Source organism: Serinus canaria, chromosome 1 (assembly GCF_022539315.1).
Source record: "Serinus canaria isolate serCan28SL12 chromosome 1, serCan2020, whole genome shotgun sequence".
NCBI classification, from domain to species: Eukaryota; Metazoa; Chordata; class Aves; order Passeriformes; family Fringillidae; genus Serinus; species Serinus canaria.
The window spans coordinates 103,580,026-103,604,123 of NC_066313.1; the positions used below are offsets into that span (position 1 = coordinate 103,580,026).

At 40.4% G+C, this 24,098-nt stretch overlaps 1 protein-coding gene across 1 annotated transcript; it reads right to left on the reverse strand.

The window, feature by feature from the left end:
* Positions 1-1,325: 1,325 nt before the first annotated feature.
* Positions 1,326-9,252, reverse strand: TASL (TLR adaptor interacting with endolysosomal SLC15A4). Its single transcript, XM_009089637.4, has 2 exons — positions 9,015-9,252; positions 1,326-2,292 (listed from the first exon to the last, which is right to left on the reverse strand). Exon 2 carries the CDS (start codon positions 2,289-2,291, stop codon positions 1,416-1,418), a length of 876 nt encoding a protein of 291 aa, XP_009087885.1. The 5' UTR covers position 2,292; positions 9,015-9,252; the 3' UTR covers positions 1,326-1,415.
* Between the last annotated feature and the right edge of the window lie 14,846 nt (positions 9,253-24,098).

The window sequence follows — 24,098 nt, forward strand, 5'->3', positions numbered from 1 at the left end:
TATTATCTGCACATGCAGGAAAATATGCTGGGCTATTCCAGTAATCTCTGGAAAAACAGCAGCAACATAATAAACTGACATGTTTATCACTTTACCTTTGTTTTTGAAATAGACATAAAAACCTGCTTTAAATAAAATACATCAATAAATAAATATGAGGGGGAAAGTACATAAAAGCCAAAACAACACTGTGGAAACAATAACATGAAATAATTTCATGAATATTTAGTATAAAATAGTATTTATGTTATACTGATACACAGAACTTCCACCAATGATGGATTGGCTTTGTCAATATATATTATGAACTCTCAGAGTAGGTACCAACCCTTGCCATGAGGCAGCTCTGGTTATTGGTTTTTTGGTTTTTGTTAAGACTTGCTGAAATTTTACAAAATAGGACCTTCTATTAGAAATGCATCAAGTTCAAATGACCTTGACCTCTGATACAGCAATCCTAACAAAAGTGTTCGGCCATGGTGTCAAATGCTCCATTTCAGCTTTTCTTCTGCATTCCAGGGCACTGTTCACATTAATCCAAAGGGCTTTGGAGTAGCCCTTTTCCTTCAACGTGCAATTCTCATGACAAAAGTAAGTGTTCCCTCCTCTTCTCCCTTTATTACTACTGCTGTCCCCACATGACCCCTCCAGGGTGTCAGGTGTGTAAGTAGCACCTGGCCAAGGTGGCATCTGTCTGTGATCACAGGTCCCCAGTGCTCCTTGTGAGGGTTCAAGCCAGTGCAAAGCACACAGGTTTACACACTCACTCCAGAGGATGCTGTCTGTTTGGAAACAGAGCTTGTGCTTCACAAAAAGGGATGGTAACTCTTGAACAGGAGGACACCAATTAAATAATTAGGGTTAGCATAGAAAGAGCTGTAAACTGTCTATCCCTTAATATCTTTAAGAACAAATTATAAAACTTTCTGTGAGGGATGTCCTCAAGTAAAGGCCTTAAGGGCAGGGAGGTGAACTGGATGGCATCCTAAATTCCTTATTTCTGTGGCCATGCCATCACTGTTCTTGCTTGTCCTCACATGAGTGTAAGCCTACACAAGCACAGACCCAGAGGTAGCATGGCAGATGCCACAGAGAGGAAATTTCAAGTGACACATCAAGTATGTGAGGGAGAAAGTGAGCACCTGAGCACCTGGAAAAGTTTCAAATGCTCTTAGTAATTTTTTCTGTGAAACTTTGAATGTCTGAAGTTCATTAAAAAAAACTTAAAAAAATAACTTACTGGTTCACGGCAGGATGTGGACTGCACAGCACAGGAGTACAGGTGGTTTTACTTATTTAATATGTATTGAAAGTTTTCATTGAAGTGCTGGATGATAAGTGCATTTTTATTAAGCAGAAAGTATCTTAAACCAAAAACTGCCTTTGAAGAACAAACACTTTCTAACATTCAAACACTAAGCATTAATGTGACTATACTGGGAGATGTGCAGAGTAGGTGTGCTCATTTCTGAGGAAACCTTCCCACTGGCTATTTGTAAGAAGCGGCTGATGACGATGTCTTTGGCCTTGCCAGTCTCCATGTTCCTCTCCCGTGATATCTGCATGCTGATTTGATCCACGTTGGTCATGATTAGCTCCGAGGCCAGGATCTGGGTGGGGGATGCCCTGTTGGCTGTGCTGTCCATGATGTACTGCTTGTACAGCTCCACCAGCTTCTGCTCCAGGTAGTCGTTGAGGGCAGAGTCGGAGAGGGGCTGCAGGTGTGGCCCCAGGCTGGCCAGCCTCCAGCACGAGGAGTGGCCCTGGCCAGGCCTGCGGATGGTGTCACTCGTGGGGGGAGCCTTCACAGACTCCATGGCCGGAGGGATCTCCGAGGACTCCAAGAAGGGGCCTATGCCGCTGTCACAAGCAAAATCTGTGGTGACCGAGCTAATTGGCACCACGTAGTCCCCAGCTATATGCAAATCGTTGTAGTTCTTGCAAATGCTCTTGCAGGAAGGTGGAACCAGGTAGGTGACTTTTTTGGTCAGCTCCTCACAGACCTGCGTAGCTGGAGGTGGCTGCCCTGTGGGTGTTGGGTGCTGGACGGGTTGTGGGCGATTGTCCTTCTGCCTTCTGCTGTGCTTGCTGCCTCTGGAGCAGACTGAGGAAATGCACTTTCCAGCAGATCTGCATCTCTGAAGGAGGCTTTTTCCTTGTGCTTCGCCTGTGGAGGAATAACTAATGGAGCTCATTTCATACACCCCTTCATCAGGCAAACTCTCGTAGAGTGCAGGGCTCAGGTGTTCCCAAAGGCAGGTGATTCTGTGAAGGTAACCTTCTGACAGCATCCTTCTCCACGGGAAGGGAATCACCAGCAGACACAAAAAGGAGAAGAAGAAGTTAATTACAAAAAGTTCATTTTAAACTCCCTGAGCTGTGATTGCACTCGCCAGTCTGTTACAAGCTGTAAAGAGATGTCTCCAATTTGGGCATGAACAGGAGTGTCTCTGCCTTACTGGGCACTTGAGTCAGTGAGTGAAGTGACCAGCCAGTGTCCCTGTTGTGCTGAATCTCACCAAAGCATATCCTGTGTAACTCAAGGTATTGCACATCCAGTGCATCCAATGGCAAGTGAGTTGTGGAGAGAGGGACAAGAAGTCTTGTGGTGGAATAGCTGCTGTAATATCTTACACTAAAATGCATCTAATTTTGCCCTGGAATTCATTAAGAAGCCAAGGGTTCCCCTCTTTTTCTTATATGCTTTCAAGAAGCCAGGGGTTTCCCCCTTTGTCTCATATGATTTGAAGCAACTTTTGTTGTGTGTGGTTTGTCAGCTGCCTCTGAACTTTGATGATCTGAGATTCATATTGAGAGTATCACCCCTTCTGTTCCAGACTAATCAACAACTGTAGGTGTGGTTCCTATTTCATTAAAAAATCTCAGACCATTAAATTTGCACTTTGCACTTCTGCTTTGCAATCAGGATGGAATTAATTGTCTCTACCTTTTATAAGTGAAAATGTCAGTGGAAAAAGCAAAACGCTTTGAAGGCATGATTCATCTGGCCTGGTTTAGACACCTAAATCAAAAGGAAATTAATTGTGTCCTAGATTTGCTTATGACTCTCCAGTTTCTATAAAAGGATCTTAAACCAGATCCTAGACATAGATATCTGTACTAAGGGTACTTTTGAGGAGACAGATTTCAGTGCAATGCATAGGAAAGTGCACATTTCAGAAGTACTCCAGCTCCCTCTTTCACCGTGGGATCAGCCACACCACAGCTCTGGAATCAGTTTTCATTGCATGCTAAGGCACAGTTGGGTTCCAGCAGTCACTAACTCTCTCCACTCTCTGAGCAGGCAGCTCAGACCCAAAAGCTGCACAGAAATGTCAGTAACTAAAGACAGAATTTACCAGCAAGGACACACATGCTGCACATCAGTAAATGTTCTGCCCAAGCTTTGGCAGCTCCACTACCAAAAACATTGTTTTAAATCCACCTCTGTTTTTTTTTTTTTTTTTTTTTAACAGATGTCAAGGATACAATCAACGGGAAAGATGTTCTAAAGAAATTGTTTGGTCCAGCAAAGAGAAAGTAGATTTAAATTTTAAAAAAATTAAAATTAAAATTATTAAAGTATTTTTTTTCTTTATATACTACAAATAGTCTTTTCCAATAGTGAAAGGACTCTCATTTTGTAGTAAAGTTTTCATGTGTCACAGTTGCAATTGCAAAATGCTGCACTAATAATTATTGGCTAAATCCTGTCTAAGCATAGAGATAGACTTTAGATAAATGTTGTGGAGCAGAGAGTGTGATAAAAGACTTTCCTTGGGGGGAGGGAATCACTTCCACACCATGAAGAAGGTTGAAGAAAAGGTGAAGAGAAAATAACCTTCCTTCAGGCAGAAATATTAATGGGAATTAGATGTGTCCAAACACTTGCTTTGGTGACCCTGTTGCTGCCAGTTGTGTGAGACTTCCCGCAGTCAGTAACATTTAATTAAAGTGTCCTATTTACACAGAAGGGGGGAAAATCATGTCTGGGGCTTGGCAGTTCTTGTAGTATGGTGCTGTAGTCTTGCTTTGGCTTTTAGCTGTAATTAAGGTGCCCCCACAGAAATCTTAGCCAAATGTTAGAGCTGCTCAGGTTATCAACTCTGTCTTCTGCTTCTGTTCCCTTCCCTCCACCATCCATGGCCCAGATGTCCTTATTGCAAAATCACCACTAACCGTGGCTAGCTTGAATCTGGAACTGTTATACATTCATTTGTGGGTTATTTTTAATGTGGATTTGGAGAAATGAGTGGAAATGTAACATGCAGCCTGTCCACTGCCCAACCAACAAAGGCAAAGGCAGGTGTGCTCAGGCAGCATGTGACACTTTGGTCTGTCCTGCTCCCCAGATGTGAGTTGTTTCTGCCATAAGGTGCTACATGAGGGAAATGAAACTGTTGGTTTCATTTCTTTGCACTGCATTCTGCTACGCTTATTTTAAGAGTGTTAGAGCACACTGAGACAGGAGTGGAAACAAAAGAATTGGCAAATTCAAAAACATTAGAGTCTCGTGCTCAGAGTTGTGTGTTCTGCTGAATGAGTTACAAGATTGCCCTCTGAAGCTGGCAAAGGCTGCCACAGTAATCGGGCTCTTCCCAGCTCTGCAAGGAAATCTGACTGAAGTTTTGATAGGAGTGCTGAGAGCATGAATGCAAAAGGGAGGTGCATGTATCCCTGGTGTTTCTTGTCCTAGTACTTAATATGATATATAACTCTGACAAGTTATTATCCCATCACTCCAACTGTCATGTGACTGTCATACCACCTTTAATTTTTGCATTTTAAATCAGATAAGGATTGCAGTTTTCATTAATTCTGCCTTCCTGCACCTCTTCTCTTAATCCCCTCTCCATGCACACCAGGATTCCAAGGGCACAGAGATTATATCTGATGTCTTTCAATATTTGGGTTTCATGCTCCTTAAATCCAGATTTCACTTACATCTGCCTGAAAATAATTGCATAACTTTTTGTTGCACAAGGAAAACCAGTCCCTTTTACAATTCTGATCTGACACATTTTGCTTGTAAGGTGAACAAAACCAATTTTTCTCATGTTGCTACTGCCCTGGCAATGGGCATTGACTACATTCTGTCTAAGCCTAGTGGAGATACAGGGAGAAGACTGCCTGGTTTACACTGTCTTTTTTATCTGACATTGTCTTCATTACAGTCAGATGATCTTAAAAACTCCTATGTCTTGCTTGATGTTTTTGTTCCGTTCTTCACCAGAAGAAAAGCCTGAAGGCAGGATGAATATTTAAGGTCACATGGAGAATCCAGGGGTATTACCAGTGTGTGGCAGCAAATTTGCTAGCTTGTAATGCCTGTAGACAGTGCCAATGTTTGCATAAAGAACTCAAATTACAGTCTGAGAGCAGGGAAACAGAACGGGAGTTCTTGGCTCAGAATAAGCAAAACACTTACAGAAACCCTGAGAAGGGTGCACAGTGATATGACAAATTGTGTCCTGTTCAAAAACCTAAGCAAGATGAAAAGTTGCTAGAGAGAATGGAAAGAACATCATGCCCACTGGGATCACAGCTCAGTGGGGAAAGGGACATTCTTCTGCATTGCAAAAGGAGGGGATGGAAATTCATAGAAGAGACAAGCTTGTGTTGGATATGTCTGGCTTACAGATCCCTGACCAGGGCTCTGAGTGGCATTAAAGTTGTGCTGTTGGGGACTGGAGCTCGGCTCTTATCACAGAGTAAACCTTGAGCTCTAGCTGATTTACTAGATGGGATCCCAGATCCCAGATGGGATCCATCCCAGACAGTCTCCCTGTCTTGAGGGAACTCAAATCCTATGGATATGTCTGAAGTATTTTTCCCCTATTTTAAGAGACATTTTCCAGTTTGTGGAGATACAGACAGATCCCCTCAGTGAGGTGTGGGATCCACCTCAGATTGCCAGACACTCATGCAAGAGTCCTGGCAAGAAGGATAGTCTGTAGAGAAGCTTAGAAGTATTGCAGGACCCATATCTCACTTCCCCTGGGGCTAGTATGGAACAGCTCCCAGGAAGCCTCAGTGCAGCCAGCGTGGGGAAACCAGGACAGTGAAGCAGGTAGTATAATGAGCTGTGCACATGGGTAAGTAGAGCCTCTCCTTAATGCCTGAAACCTACAGATCTTTGGTATCTGAACTTCATTTGGCTTGGGTAAAGGTAATGCTAATGACACCAAATTGTGTGGTGACATGGACACATTTTACAGAGGCACCTGCACAGGTTGGAAGGTGGGTCAGCAATAACAGCATCAGGAGAACAAAGGCAAGTGGCAGCTCCTGCACTGGATGACACAAAGAGCCCAGCACAGGACCTGTGTGCCTGCAGAGCCTTGCTGAGAGGGACCTGGGGGCCCTGGTGCACAACAAGGGGACCCTGAGCCAGCAGAGCAGGGCTGCAGCAATGAGGAAAATCAGATCCTGGGCTGCACCCACTGTGGCTGAGATAGAGACAGGATCTTCCCACTCAGCATTTGTCAGGTTGCCCCAGGAGCATCTAGGTCTGCTCCCAAAAAATTCAAACAAGATGTGGACAGACTGGAGACAGTCCAATGGAGGGCCAAGAAGATGATCAAAGGGCTGGAAAAGCTGCATTGTGAGGAAAGTTTGAAGGAGTTAGAACTCTTCTCCCTGGAGAAAAGAAGACGTGGGGTATGGGACAGCTCATCATAGTATTCCAGTGTCTACAGCTGCAAAGAATACAGGGGCTCTCTCTTTGCAAGCAGCCACATGGAAAAGACAAGTGGCAACAAGCACAAGTTGCATTGGAATAGAATTACAGAATCACATGGGTTGGAAAAGGCCTCTAAGATCATTAAGTCCAGCCATTAACCCAGTGCCACCATGTTCACTGCTAAACCATGTCCCCAGTGCTCCCAGGGATAAGAGGGAAGAGAAGGAAATTTTTACAGTGAGAACAATCAATGACTGGAACAACCTCACCAGAGACATGGTGGAGTCCCCTTCACTGGATGTTTTCAAGGGATTGGATGAGGTTCTACAAACATTGGGCCAGATGATATTTCGAGGTCCTTTCCAACTTATGCTTCTCTCTGACTATAATTCTACAATAGCAGTGGCTGCTGTTTGATGAAGGAGTGGCTCACTTTGCTCACAGCAGAGAAGATGAACAGCCAGAGGATGGTTCTGCACAAGCATCCGAATGCTACCCACTACATTTGTCACTTCCTCTCCCTGCTGCTGCTGCTCTGGAAGATCTGGGGCCCAGGAGATGCACCAAGAGGCTCTTTAAGCAGTCACTGTGAGCCAAACCACTCTTGTCCCCTCCCCACGTTTCTCTTGACTCTGATCTTTTGTTCCTCCCACAGGAGAAAACATAAGCCCTGTTCATCTCCTTTATTCACACATCAACAGTTGAAGAGACACAGAAAAGTTCCTCACCCACGGGGGAGTGTGAGCTGATTTGAGGGGAGCAAGTAGGTTTCAAAGAATAATAATCCTGTATATCAAGAGTATGAGGGCATCTGCTGGAAGGACAGGCTAAATGAAGCAAGACGGGAGACATCTTCCCCAAGAAGACTATTATACTGTTGAATGATCTCGTTATACAAACACCTACCAGTTTTTGATCATGCAAAATGAATGGCAATGAGTTTCAGGAGCATTCAGCTTCTTTAATTTAGAAACAGATATATTATGTTCTCAGTGTATTTTTGAGTTTTTTGTATCTTTAAGTTGAGTTAGGGGGAAATACTTCCATAAAAATACAATGAAAACTGTATATTGGTAAATATAGCTTCTTGAGCTCTCAAAGTTTTCCACCCAAGTTTGTTTTCCACTCAGTTCAAGTTCCTTGAAACATCATACAGACCAAGCCTGGTTCATCATTTCCCATAGTTTTCTTCATCATCTATGCCTCTACAAAGTTGGTTTAGGACCCCATCAATCTGGTTGGATAGCATTTTACATCTCGTACCCACAGCTGTAAACAACTGCATGAAATCTGAGGCAGGAAAGAATCAGGCTCCACATTCATAAGGAAGACTTGACTACATAAGTTTTCTACCTTGTGCTTTTATAATTTTCTTCCTGGGGAGGAAATCATTTCATGTCTCTGGATGTCTGTGTTAATTTTAATGAGTTGTTAGCTGTTATAACTGAACTACTTGTACTGCAACATTTTGAATCTGAGCATTTGAAGTAAAGAGAGAACAAATTTGCATGAACTCTTACAGAAGAGAATACACTTTCTAGAAATTTAATTGGTAAAGCAAGAAAGACAGAAAAGGCTGAAGGTATTTCCCAGAAGGAGAATGAAGGAAATGGTCCACAAAAAGGCATTGAAATGTTAGTCATGTTTGTTGTAGAGCATAAAAAAAAGGGGAGAGGAGGCATGTTGTGCATGTATACCCTTGTCAAGCTGTGAATTTGCAGCAAACCAGGAAACTCACTAAGAATTGGAAAAAATGTGTTTGTTTATCATTTTTAACATCATCGTGTTCTCAGAGAAGTCTCATCTTTCTTCTTATGAACTTTTTTAAAATATGATGCCCCTACTAATCTATTTTGGTGCCTATTTTTATTTATAATCTACAAATAGAGTTGGAGGACATTACTTAGACAGTACAGTAACATGCACAGAAATTTCAATAACAGTATCTTAATTATGATAAAAGCAACACAGCTAGTAAGGCTCACTTTAAAAATATTCTGAAAAACCTGTTTAGTCTGATTTTATGAAAGTCTTTAGAAGTATCAGAGGAAAAATTTTGTTTTCATTTTGAAGTCTCATTGCAACCACAGTTGGTCATGGTTGTGAAGATGGCACCTTAGAAATGTTCTCATCACTTCTTAAGGCAGCAGTAAGTGTCTGTGGGCAGAAGCTGAGACTCTGCAAACACATGTGCATTCAAAACAGAAGAAAGTGCATTCTCATTCTACCAGCTATCAGCTGTGGTGCCACACAAACAGAACCAGGTCACTTTGTTAAGCAAGGGCAACATTTTCATACATTTGTAGAATGTGCAGTATATTTTAGTTCTTACCTCCAAAGATACAGCAGCAGATCAGGTACAGAAAAATTGATGTCTTCTAACTGGTTTGAAACTTCCTGTGGGTCTCTCCTACCCCAAAATGCAACGTTCTGTTTTTATTTCCTTTTTAATTACACTTCTAAAATAACATCTGTGTTACTTCTAATCCTCTACAGCAAAGAAGTATAGAAAGAAGGTCCCTTAGGAGATGAGGGGGTTTTATAACTGACTGAACTGCAACACGCTGAACTTGCTTCCTCTTTTATGTCCAAATGAAACTTCATTGTGAAACTGTGTACTGTTAAAATAGCTGATTGCAACACTCTCAGTCCAGGCAGATGGACTGTTGTAAGAAAAAAAAAGCCCTGGTGAGTTAAACACTCAGAACAATCTTAGAGAAACTGTTCATCTGTTGGCAGCTTACAGTGTACCCCATTTCAGCCATCACTCTCCTTTTAGCTGACATGGCAAGACATCAAGACAAGACAGATCAAGACTGTCAGGCCAAATAGGTTGGAAGAGTGGGGTGCCAAAGCAGAAATGCATTGCACAGCAGGCCTACTTTGTTGTCTGCAGACCCTTGTACGTATAATTTTCCACCAAGCAGCACAGCACAGCTGGTTTCTTAGGTTTTGCTTTGGCAAACTTGACAACACTTGTCAGGACAAAAGTTAGCTCTGAAAGTTATGCCTCATCTGATTTAGCACTCAGTATCATACCCAGGAAGTTTGTCTTGGGAGGGGCAGTGGATGAAAGTACCTGGGGCAAGCAGGAATTCATCCACCAAGTGTGAGGTGTGAGAACAGTGAATATGGAGTATTCCTTAAGGGCAGAAGATAAATACTGTTTGAAATACACAACTGGGCTGTTTGAATTGATCCCAATAGGATATACAGAATTTGCTTTTAAAGGCTTAGTTACACATCCGTACGTTGCAATAATAAGAGAAATATATTAGAAATATATTTTAATTCTCACTGAATTTTAACTTCCTCATTCAGTACCATGTGTTCTTCTCAGAAGCCTCCAACTCTGCCAGCCAGAAACAATACTTTTGTTAATGTCATTTTCCTAAATATTCACTATGATGCAACATATGACTGGGGCTAATATCAAAGACTTCTTCCAAAGTCTTCTTAGACATAGGCATGAAAAAAGTACAAGTGTCATTCTGTCCCTACCTACACATTTGTAGATAACTCATACAGCAGTTTTACAAGTGATATTGCACCCAGTCATTTGTCATGCTAGGATCAACAGCATCCAAACAGCACAAAAACTGGACAACACTGGCGGTTTAATGAAAGTCTCATCAGATATCTTTGCTGTAAAAGTTCTCCCTGTGCGTCCTAGATTGCAAGGCAGTCTGTATTCTATGTGCCATCTGTTAGAGGTGTGGCAGTTATCTTCTGTAAATTAGGCAGTTTCCTTTATCTCTTCCACAAACCAATCCTCCCTCTGGGGAGCTATCTTCTCTTAATGGGCCATTGAATGTCACTGCATGACTGATAAAATTATGGAAGAGCCAAGCATTCCTAACTGGATAAAATCTGAGATTTTGGGAACAGCCTTTCCACTGGATTCCCAGAGGACAGCTGCCTTTTCCACTGTATCTTCAGAGTAAGACTACACCCTTCTACAGGATCCCTGCCCCAAGAGAACGACACCTGACACTCCAGGAGGACTGCAGCCATCATTCAAATTAATTGGACTGCTACCAATACCCTGACCCCAAGGGTTTCAGGCCATATTCTGACTCTGCCAGTGTTGTTTTAGTTTACTGCATTGTTTATTTTTTTAAATTTTCTTCCCTAATAAAGAACTGTTATTCCTGCTCCCATACCTTTGCCTGAGAGCTCCCCTTAATTTCAAAATAATAACAATTCAGAGGGAGAGGGTTTACAGTTTCCAGTTCAGGGGAGGCTCCTGCCTTCCTTAGCAGACACCTGTCTTTTCAAACCAAGACACTGTGGAAACAAAGCTACTGTCACAACAGACCAACCCTTTTATGCTTAACATTAACATTAATATTAACATTATTGTAATTTTTTCCCTGATCTCTCATTTGTACTATGGACCAATCTCAGGCCTTGTCACATTTATATTGGCTCAACACCTTTTTCCCGTGTTTCCTTACCTAGATGAAATTCACTGAGGAAAGCAAGAAATAAATCTCTGTGAGGTTTTACCTCTTTTGTACATCCAGAGAGCTCTATATTCACTGAAGCTCAATATTTCTAATTAGGTTGTTGGGAAAAAGCTTTGGTAGTACAAAAAAAAGCATTTCTGTAGTGGTCCTCAGAGAGTTTTCAAAATATTTTTTTAATAACATAAATCCATGCAAAACCAGGAAGATACAAATGGACAGATATTTTAAAGTGCTTCTACTGCCAGAATAGCATAGCTATCTAGAAGCACTGTAAAATCAATCTACTATCACAGATTTATCTAAGTATGGATTTAAGACTTATCTTCACACACCTAGATTTGCATAAAATAAGTGACCTTTTTTTGTCATGCATGTGGAATGTTTTCAGTTCTCTAGAAGAGCTCAAACATTGTCTGCATTTCTGCACAGTAGCTTTGTGTACCTATGGAAGTGAGATATAAAACTGTAATTTCTTGTCACTGAAATTGCACATTAACATCCTGACAGTCTATGCTCTCAGGACACCCACTTGTTCTAATGACCTTTTCCACATTCACTCCTGACCTTGGAAGAGTTTTCCTCAGCTAACAAGCACTGTCCCATATGAATTTTTGCCATGTGGTTTATAAACTGCTCTGAGTGCAGCACTCTGAGGGCCAGATCCAGATCTGAATGGGCTGGGTACAACACACCAGCACCTGACCCCTGCTGCAGAGATCCCCACGTGGGCTGTGCCTCCCGTGCCCCGTGAAACAGATGTGAGAGAGAGGAAAGCTTCAGCACCTCAGGGAATCTTCCAGTCAATCTCTTCATCTGTAAATGTAGCTCAGATTGTGAGGCCATGCCAAATTCTTTTTGTCAGTGTAATTCACTACAGCAAACCCAATATATCAAGACTGTATCTCTATCCACTCTTCCCCCCACCCCCCCAAAAAAAAAAAAAGAAAAACATTTCAAGTAAATTTCCATAATTCCTTCTCTACCACATTATTCTACTCATAAGGAATTTCCTTGAGGAAATTGCTTTAATTTTGATCCTCAGTAGTTCTGATCCTCAGTTTTTTTTATTTCAGTTCAAGAGTTTATCTTCAAGACAAATGTGCCAGATGTTTGCCCTCACTTTGCTTTGGCTGGCCTCTGCTTAGGCTGGGCCTGTTTGTTCAGAGAGTGCAAATGCAGCTGCCTGTCATTTACAGGTGCAATGTTTATATTCTAGAAATGATAAACTGGGATCTTTTGATAAGATAATATTCCACAGCTTTTTTGTTAAATTTAATAGCAGGAATAAGTGCATTAAATAAATCAGCTTGCTTGTACATATACTTAAGCAGGTATGTACACAGTAAGCTCTCTCTGGTTATCAAACTATTTTAGCTCTATTCTTATTTGGTATGTCTGTACCTTTACCCACAAATTTTGAAATTTAAAAGGTTAAAGATACCACCTTAAGATTATGACCTAGTTTCTAAGTAGGTCCTATTTGTGCAATAGGACAAAGGGGATATTTTCAAACCTTTTGATCTTTGGAAGGAAAGATTTTATGGGAAGGAGGAAAGTGTGTTATCCAGTACTCCATCATAGAAAGATTTTATGGGAAGGAGATAAGCATGTTATCCAGTACTCCATCATAAAAACAATAATGAATGATTTATATTCCTTACAGCAGCAAAATCAGATATATTTCATGCTTTCTAGTGTATGTGGAAGTTTAACTTGATTTGAACTGAAAACCCAGTTTTCAATGCATTCTTTGCACCAGTATAATCAATTATTTGAGTAAATCAACAGTCTTTAAACAGGGAAGAACCTTCATCATACACAGTTAATTTTCATCTTCCTTCATTGCTGGTAGTAGAAAATAGATCAGTAGAATTTTCTAGGTAGAATGTGAGGATTCTCATCTTACAAATGAGTGCCAGGCAAGTCTGGTTTTGAGATATCTCAGACCAAAGGGAGTCTCCTGGATTAATTACTCCAGCCCTTTACTTGCTGTGGGGGAAAAAAGTGGTTGTGACATCATTCACTTGGTCATGCATTTCCAAGGAGGAAAAAAAGACCACAGACACACAGAGAGCCCTCCCATGCTAGAAAAGGTAAAGGAGTTTTGGTGCCCACCCATATTTGCTGTTTCCAGCTGTGCATGGCCAGTGATTGCCCACGCAGCAATGAGAAGCCTGGCTGTCCTTGGGGCCCAGAGCCTTAACTCAGGAACTCAAGGAGCTCAGCACCTTCCATCTAGTTATATCCACCAAGCTCTGCACCCAGAGTATGATATTTCAAAATGAAACAATAGTTTCATCACACAAAAGTGACCACTAAATCTTTTCGTTAACTACAGAGGCATTTGTAATTCAGGTACAAATAGGGTAATAATAGGGAACATTTGCTGCTTTTTGTGCTCCTTCTAGTCCATTACATATACAATTTATTCCTGCGTTAAATTCCTTTTCTCTTCTGTGGATCACATAAATATTTAGTTATATGCAGATATTGCTACAGGTTTGATCTATGTATGAATCAAGGAAACAAAAGCAAGGCCTTTGATATGAGAAAATTATAAGCAAGAACATTGCACCCTCTGATAAAATCTCCAAGGCCAAGGGGAGTTTGCTTTGGGAGGAGATGATAGTATTGGATATAGTATATTGAAGCTGATCTGCATTATGTTCCCAGCCTTTTGTAGTAACAAGTAGCCAATTAGTGAAGTCTTTTTCAGCTCATGTTCTTTTCTTCTCTCACTAATTTACACAAACTAGGAGATTGATCTTGCCACAGTTCAGAAATCTTTCCCTTTAGTCTCAACCTCTCTTCATGCATAAGCCCTTATTTACCTTTTGTAATCAAACTGTTCTGCCCACATCCTTTTGTTTTAACGGTCACAAGTGGTCACTGATGTATCCTGAACAAATACATCATTGTACAAGTGACCCCACTGATGGCAGAAACTATCCTGAGGTTTCCATGCATAACCACACATGGGCAGATAAGCCTTTAAGCCCTGCAGAGCATGAATCACCCTGTAAAGCATCAGAAGGCAGCAGGCTGGGTGAGCTGCTCTCTTTCCATTGTCTGTGTCTGGCCGCAAGCCAAAAACTTCTCTTTTTTTTATTCTCTTACCTCTTTTTTTTTTTTCTCCAAGCTAGTACCATGATAACTTAGAAATGGATGGTTTTAAACAAACCACGAATATTTACATCTAAATGCCACCTACTTTTAAGCACCCTCAAATAGCAACATGCTTAAAAGGTGGTCTACAGTGTGCAGATGCATAGAGCTCTATTTACTGAAATCCTGATGCACACCACAGATACTGTGCATGGCTTACTCTGTGCTGCTGGCTGAAATACCCCAGGGTCTGATGCACTTCAGTCAGCAGCAGAGACGAGCCTGACTCTCATCACACTGTGGAGAGTGCAAACCACAACTACTCCTCAAGCAATTAAGCATATTATTCCCCAGCTCACCACCCAGCTCAGCAAAAGGCTTTATCAGCACCTATAACTCTCATGTTTGCACCTTCCAGATCTTGTTAGACAGTCCTCTGGGGTCACTTTTTAAGCTTTCCAGGATGCACACGTTAGTTCTGATCCTTTCACAGAATAAGTATTTAAATTTTCAAATTATGTCCTTATACACTGAAGGCTTGGTGATTTATCTCAGTTTTAGATTTATTTAATGGTTTTCATACATTGAAAATTTCTTTAAATGCTTGAAATTAACATAAATAATTTCAGCAATGTAAAATAAACATTTTATAAACCTGAGTGTGCATAGCAAATAGAAATGATGAAAATTAGTGTTCCAAATAAAACAGCTACCCAAATCCCTGAACCCAAGGCATCTCCTGCAGAATAAGAAAGGGCTTGAGTTCCTGACTATGTCAGATCACTTCCTACCATAGGAAACCCGCAGGGATGTTACACTGCATTCTTGGCTTCGCAAGTCTGAAATGATCACTTACACATGCTCACTTAATTAAGTAGAAGCTAATTGCATCCTACTTCTCAGATAGAAAGGTGTTAAACCTTTGGAAACTACTGGACTACTGATAAAACTAACCTGTAGGCTGGGAAGGAAATATTTTTGCTGCCTCCACCTTTCATTGAAGGAGTGCTTTTACAGATGCAGTGTGTAAAGCAGAGATTCCAGCAGCCCACACCATCCTAGGGAGAGGCCAGAGCTGAAGTGTTTTTACCAGTTTTGACAGAGCTTGACTTTCTTTTCACAAGAATCTTTTTCTGCTTTCTTGCCTCTGGGCGAGCTCATGATTGCATTCTCAGCAGGTCTCTAGATTTAATAAACTCTAAGCCTCAGCAAATCCCAGCTGGTGGGGGAGGAGCTTGTTCTTTCACCTGGCTGCACCTTGAGGACAAGGAAGACCATTCATCTCTGCAGGACAAGTGCACTACAGTACTGGCAGTGTTCTTCCTGGCTTTCTGCCAGATTCCCACTGAGGCTACACACACCCTCTAGGATAAAACAGGATATTCCTAAGGAAGAACTGGTTAATAACATTATAAAAGTTTTAAATGTCATTTCCAAGAACAATAAAGATTGTCTGAAAGACTGCCTACCTGTACAGAATCCTGTCATATGATACATTTCCTAATTCCAATGCTTGCATTGGGTCTTTGTTAAAAATAAATCATGCATCCTGCTGCTAATGTACTTCTTGGTTCAGTGACAGCCACCCACTAGTGGTCAGGCTTTACAGTAATGCAAAGAGCTCTTATCTGTAAAACAGGACTGAACAATAGATAAGGGCTTTCTTTTTTAATTTTTTTTTTTTTTACTACACATCTGTGTAACAATAAAATTGAAGGCACTCAGGCTACTAAGAAGGGATTTTTTTTTTTTGTTCGTGTATCAAAATACCCCCAAAACTGCAGAAATCCAAGAAGTGTTACAGCAATCTGGTTTCCTTAGGTGCGTTGGCATATGTCTGTAATTTCTGGGTAGAGCCATCCCATGATAATTGGGTGATTTTCATGGTTTTTTTTTCTCAAGTATGGGCTCTTAATTTGACTCTGATTTCTACATTCCTCACTTTCTTACTCTTCCATCTTCCCAGCAGTGAACTTTTCCAGCTATTCTAAATTCTGTATCAGTAACATTCATTTGAAAATTTGGTCAGAAAGTAGAAACAGAATAAGCAATTGATCTGCTGAGTACTTTTAACAAAATAATGATAGAAAACCCTCCTGCATTTTGGCCCATGCAAACCAGAAGCCATCACTGCCCACAGGGGCTTTTTTTGAGTTAGGTAATCCTGGCTAACCATGCTATGAGTGAAGAAAAACAGGAAAAGCAGAAAATGTAAGGGTCTGGATCACTAGTTGTCAAATCACGAGTTCCATTTGCTAAGAAATGATGTTCAGCACAGTTTCTTGCTGTTGAGCATTATCCAGGGGCATAGGACCTGCCAAAGGAAGTGAGAGGGACAAATGTTTTAACTAAAAACTTCCTGAAAAGCAGATTGAAAGCAAAGGGTCATTGAGTTGATTTTTTTGAAAGAGATAGTTATAGAAAAGGGGCAGAAAACATGAAATTGAGCAGTTAGACAGGCATGGAGAATCAGGGAAGCTTTTTCAGATGGAGGCTGCAACTGAGATTTTGCAAGGACGACTGGCAGGTTATTTAGTTACATGAATAAGGAGAAAACAATTTCAGAAAAATTGATCCAGTGTGGTTTCTGAAGAAAACAAACATATTTATTTTAAGATGGAACTCAGTGAATTAATGAAAATATATATTTGTTGTGGTATTTAGGGGATTTATGGAAGATATATATACATATCCAGGAAGATTGGGACAGAAACAATACAAAGATTTAGAAATGAGAGCATTTAAAAAATTAAATTATGAGCCAGCAATGTGTCATTGTAGAAAGAAAGCCAATATTATCTTGTGCTGCATTAGGCAGAGCATTGTCTACAGTTTGAGAGAGCTGATCCTTCCACTCTGCTCCAGCCTTGAAGATACTCAAAACCAAATGGACACAATCCTGAGCAACCTGCTCTCACAGACTCATCTTTGAGCAGAAATTTGGACCAAATGATCTTCACAGGCCTTTCTGCCTCAGCTGGTCTGTGATCCTAAATAGGAAGGAGGCAGAAAATACAGCATTTGGTACAACAATCAACAAATATTTCTCTGCAAATGTTTGCTGCTACTGCAGCATAAAAGAGCATTGATGTGAGAATACAATACAATGAAATACACAAATATGTGTGACAGTAAGCACAATAACACAATAGACAAAAGCTGGATATAAAACTAGACAAAGAGGTAGCAGAATAACCACAAAGGAAGAAAATGGAAACTAAAGGTAAAGAAAGTTTTTTTTCCCTCAAAGCAACATTTGAGAATTGGGGCTGTATTGGCAATCCTGCCAAAATCCTCTGTTTCTGAATGAGATCTATAAATATTGCATGACTAATTTTCTCAACTGGTAAAATCACTTAGTAGTAAGCATGGGTTTACATAACACTTCCAGGGAAACAAGATAATCTCTTGGATTTGATTATACAAAAGGTGAAAAAATTCAAGTGATTTCAGTAACCACTAAGCTAAACATCAAAGACTGTGGCCAAAGGCCACATAATTACATTTCCATAGTGAAAGATATATATACTGGCATCAAGAATCCCAAAAGAGCAGAGAAATTTCTGAAAACCAGTAAGAGGCAGGAAACTTACAGATCAGGACAATGTGGATTGCTCCTAAATCAGTATTAAGGAATGTTTTTCTCTTTCTGGGCATTACAGAAATGTTGAAAAAATGTGAGGCTGTAATGTCAGGTAAAATTGGTTATTCTTCCTTTTTTAAATTTTTTTTTTCCATTAAACTGTTTATCTTTTATTTCATCTTAGGTAGTTGGCATCTTTAATGACTTAGTAAAGCTACTGGTAAAGGGAAGAACAAGATAAATCATCAGAAATTAGAGATGTTTAGTATTTGTGTGATTTCTTCTTCTCTTTTTTTAACCCACTTTACATCAAGCTGCACAAGTGTTAGTGACCTAACAGATACCTGTATCATCATCAAACTCAAGAGCCATTTGTGCTAAGTCAGACAGGGCAAAGTAAAATAATAGAAGAGGTCAATAAAATAATTATACATACCAGATACCATGATAACGAGCACTTACAGAACATAATTCACATTTTGCTATGGATTTACTTTACCAGTAAATGAGAAATATTTCACAATATCCTCGACTCACCCCTGTGTGATACATGATGCAATCGATTTCCATGGAAATTTGTATCTAGCCTTTTACTAGAACAGTACTTTGAACCCCATATTATTATCTTTGGCAAAATTCAGGATTAAGGCTGCTTGCTGTCAAAGCAGGCTGTTTAGCACACACAGACTGGAGAGAAAAAAGGGCACATTACTGACAATGTTCTATGGTAGCCCTGAGGAGCTCTAAAATACAGCTGCTAAGGTCAATGGTCCTGGTCTCTTCTGACTATCCTGAAGGGTTGAGATTTTTTTACTGAAGTGTTTGAATCACCTTAAGTCATTCTAAAGAGAAGACTGGACTCTGGATACCATATTTGCACATCTCCCCAGTTACATCCCACAGCTTCTCTGCAGACCCAGCTGTACCTTCAGTGTGAAGCACAAGCTCCTAAAGAGCAGAGGCTGCTTGGTCACTGCCTTGCTGCCTTTCAGTTGTGGCTAAGGACAGGACAGAGAGGAGACAATTTTAGCCATTGAGTTGTTGGCTTTGCTGCCAAGCAATGTGACCTCTGGGATGAACTGAGCAGGTCTGAGCAGCTCTGCACAGCAGTGGATGGGCACTTCCCATTAACTCTGAGGGTTCTTAGAGCAGCCCAAGGAAAAGGACAAACTACCAGCCCCTTGACTCTGTGAGAAGGGACTCTCTGGCAGCTGTGGAGGGCAGGGGAGGAGAAACAAAGTTACCCCTTTTGCTGTTTTAAGTGTTTAATTCGATTATTCATGATTAGGATATACCTCTTACAGGGTGGAATGTTTCTCAATGCAATAAACATCAACCTGACATGAGGAACAGTGGGTATCTTTGTAGAGCAGGAGGGAAGGAGCTTTGTCCTGTCCTCTAAAATATATATTCTTGTGAAACCATTTGAGAATTGAGAACTTGTTTTACCTGAAGACTGGAAAGAATAATCCTTTTTCTTCTTTTTTTTTATTCCTTAATTCTCTAGCCCTTGGGCCCAAAACCACAGAATATTATTGGGCTGACCTGCTCCTGGTGACACTGTGCATGTTTAAAGGCACAAAGGTCAGAGAAGCATGTGAGCCTGTTAAGACTTGAATTAAGAGTTAAGACTTCATTTATAAGATTTGGTAAGAAATGGACACTCCACCTTTGAACTGTTTCTATTGCAGAACACAGCCCAGTTCCTCATTCTTTACTTCTGAGGTAAATGAACTGAGCATTGCTCATGAAAGTGCAGAATAAACTTTTCACAACTGGGTAAATTCCCTATAATCAAGACAGCCTGGGAACTTGAACCAACAAATGAGAGGCAGAGCAACTGTGGGAAAAGTACAGCATCCACTCACCTGCCGCTCTGTGTGTGGAAGGCCACACCACATTCAAGGAAAGCATCTTCTCACCTTTCTTCCACAACAGCCTCTTCCTTAGTGAGTGATTATGCATCAGATTTCCTTGGGAGGCTGATTGTTTAAAGTTTGCCTTATAAAGTTTGCCTAAAGTTTGCTTTTCACATAGCAAAAAGATAGCATGCCATTCTTAAAACCTCCATCTCCTGCCCACAAAGCTCCCAGGAGAAATGTGCTTTGTTAGCTGGGACCACTTGTTTTACATACACTGTCTCAGCAGTCAAAATTACAAAAAAGTTAAACCTTCTGCTGATGTGTATAAAGAAAACAGAATTTCAGCCATAGAAGAGCTCTGTGTTTTATATCAGGCTTCTAATTATTACAAAATTTTAAAGAGGAGAAGGCAAAAAGAAAATAGGAGCAAAAAGAAAATAGGAATCAGTCTTTTTGGAGAAGATATGGAAAAAACCCTTTTATTTGGATGTTGTGTCATCTGACAACTTAAGGCATAGCCTAAGTGAATGTCTAGGCAAAAAACAGACGGTATATTCAAACTTAGAAGAGGGTGATGGAGGGACTTTATAAGTTTGCTCCCAACCTAAATTATTTTGTGAAAATAATGCCATTGAACTGTTAAAAAGCCACTTACTACTTTATGCTATTTGGCATGTATTGTGATGTTAGTTTAATGAAATATCTGGAATTATTATATTATACAAAACTTTATCTCTGTTTTTTATTACATGTATATATAAGAAGACATTTACTCAATCATATATATTATATCTATACCTATGTATATATCTATATCTATGTAACTGTATTAACTGTAATTATTTAGTGTACATACCATTTATTTTCAAAGTTCACATCATGCATTTATTGTGAATAAATAGAACTGTATTTCTCTATGTTGCATATGCCTCCAAGATTTCTAATACCCCCAGTTCTCTTTTGTTTTAGCAGAGTTACATGCTCCATCATCTGAGAAGTCTGTAGAAAATACACCATGGATGTAGGTCTTTTCTGTTCACTCACTGTTTTCATGTTGCTTACAAAAGTACAGCAAACAAAACAGTAAGTGAAGATAACAGAAAGAAACTCATTTTTATGTTAAAATTTTAGTCTTGTTTCTTTCTAAAGTGAGCAGTGCTAAAGTAAAGCAAACACACACACCAAGCTCATTTTAGGGCATCCACAGGAGACAGGCACATCTCCTCACCTTCTTAAATTCACTGCAAAAGCTTCCTTTGACTGCAGGGGGAGCAAGAATTTTCCTAAAGTATTTTTGAAGCATTTAGCTGTGGTGCACTCACTGTGCAGTGTCTTGCTCGTTAGCTAGATAATTATTTCTCCACAGAGCAGAAAGAATGAACTACATACATAGCATATGAAACACTGAGCAGTGTGTTGCCTCAGGCTCTCTGTAGAAGCAAATGTATAAAAGAGACTAAAGTTAGTAATTTAATTTCTTTGTAATATTATACCAAAAATATAATTTCATACAGAATGAACAGCCAGATATAAATTTATCTTGGAATAACAGGAAACTTATGTTGTTAGAAAGGTAATTTTTCCACTTCTGCAATAAATAGATGAATTTTACCAGTGCTACATTGACATTCTTCACCTGAATGCTTAGCCTTACGATTTTATCTATGCCCCTATTATATTTTGTCCTAATATCCTCAGTAAGGAGTATATATGGACAAATAATTATTTTGTATTCATTAGAATCCTAAACTGCATAGCAGAATCAATGCAGCTTCTAGAAGTTAATGTACTCACAGGAATGACTCAGAATTAAAGCAGCTGGAACAGTTTCCACCCCAGCTCTCACTCTTCCCCTAAGAAGCTTCTGTTCCCGCAGAAGAACACTGTAACCTGGAAAGAACCAAATGCTATGCGTACTCTCTTCTGATAATGGACCAAGAACATTACTGCAATCAGAAGTTGATAACAAGGAGCTGTAATATGAAGACTGGCACACGTTCTGTTAACAAACCACTGATAGGTAGATTGAAATGTCAAAGGCCCTGAGCAGCAGTTATCAGGAACTCACCTCAGGAAACCCGAGCAGGAAACTATGTTTTGAGGTACATAAAAGAAAAACTGGAACCTGCTGTTGGGAAACCATTCAGACAATGTATAAATTCAACATAATTTGACCGTGTATAGAACTCCACAATAACCTATTGAACTAGCCATAAGTGATAGCAGAGATGGAGCTATCTGCAAATATAAGCCTGTAAGAAATACCTCATGCTGCCTGTCTGTGCTTTAGAATCCAGAATGCAAACCTGAGCACTCAGCTTGCCTGAAATGCTCCCACTGAAGTGTTACCTTACAGTGAACCCAGGGAAAGACACCTTATCTTCACCTCTGGTCCAGCACCCTGCCCAGCAGGTTTGGCTGTAAACCAGCTGGGCCTGACAGAGGCAGGTGTTAAGCCCAGCATTACCCTGGGTTTCCAGGACTGACACAGGGCTGGTGTCTGTGCTGGATCAGAACAGTAAGGTCTGCAGTCCATCTTCACCTTCCAGGACTGGAGCAAGAAGAGCTGAACTGATCACTGTTTCAGAAAAGCGTCTTTTTGTGTGTCATGCTTCTCCACCAGTGCACCAGGAAAGTGCATTCCTAGATCTGCTGCTTAAAATATGCAGATGCTCAGAAAGCAAACAATAAATCATCAAAATGTCAAATCCAGTCTTTGAAGATCACTAGATATGTCATGGTTTTCTCATACTTTTCCCAGGATACTTTTGAGTTTACCTCACAAACTCACGTATCCTCCACTACTAAAGAGCCTTTTTCTCTTGAGCAGTTTCATTGATAGCTTAGTTATCTTCCTCTCTGTGTTTCGCTGGGAGTTTATTTTAGTGGATTACATCTGAGAGTTTCTTCTTTCTAGAGAAGGGTTGTTACTTTCTTTCTCCATAAGCACAGGTTTGAGGTTCTGCTTTGGCAACCACGGAAAGAAATATATGTAATATCTCTCATTCATTTTAAATGCAATTCAATTCTCAATAAAACACAGCAAGACATCTTTTATGAAACTCAGCATGACTGGTGTTCATTTCAGTGTTCTTGGTGAGGTGTATTTTCCAGCTGTCATGGGTTAGGAATACTATTCCTCAATTTAGTATTCCCACTGTAAAGACAACAACAAGACAATCCCCTCCCCCACTCCAGCAAGAGAGACAAAAGGCAGAGATTACAGGTTAAGATTTATTTGGAACAGCAATGAGATAAGAAAATGAACGTTAAAACAGCATTAATAACAAAAGCATACAAAAAGTGAGTGATCTACATGCAACAAGATGCTCACTGATATTCCAGGAGATGGTAAAGTTATAGGCAGCACTGAGATGTCCTCTAGGTTTTCTCTTCCCAGGGCCAAGCAAACACACCTCTCTCAGCAGCTGTCTGTAAATTACTTGTGAGTCCCCCAGAATTCCACCTGCAGGTAATTAACACCATTTTGCCTTCTGGTATAAGTGGAGCATAAAGAAACTCCAGAAGACCTCAGTGTAGTTGAGCTCTCCCATCAGTTTTATAATACACTTGTTTTGTGATGTAAAATTGAAAACATCAATGTATTAAAGTTGTTTTCAAAAGCAGACAGTACAGTCTAGTCTTCATGATAATAATGCAGCCATTAACATCTCCAGAATTTCCTAATAGATGGCTAACATTTGATTTGATGATATAGAGGCTGAAGGTCTGTCAGCAGCTGAGGCAATCTAAGAGGTTGCAGCTGCTGAATATTTCATGCTGTCCCCAGTCTCCTCCACATCATCTCCTACTTATTCTTAACCTTTCCCATGCTCCTTGCTGTGGTAAGCTCTGCTTTTCCACCAGCTCTGGCACTCATTACAGCAAGTGAGTCAATTCAGCTTCTTGGCAGAGAACAATCCACTTTTATTTTGTCTCGGTATGTTTTCTGCCATATTAATGAGCTCAGGGACTCAAGAAAGGATCCAGTAAAAACCAGACCCCTTGCACAACACACAGAAACTGCATGGCCGGGATCAGGATGGTAGTGGTAAAAACATCATCCTTTAGAATCTGTGTGAGGCCAGATCTACTTATCCTGTGAAATCGTGCCTCTGCCAGTTATTACCAGCTTATTCAGTCCTGTCCTCTCTGAGGGCAACAGGAATACAGTTACTGATTCCCAAGAAAGGCAGTGGCCAAGGAAAGCAACGTCTTTGGACCTCAGAGAAAGCTATGCTTTACCTCTGCTCTGCTAAGCACTACATGACCATTGGCCTATAATTTAGCTGCTCTAGGCTCATCTCCATATCTGTAAAAAAATGCCATGGACATCACATTTTCACAAGAGGTTTCATAGAGATAATACATAAAAACCCTTTGATGTTCATAGACAT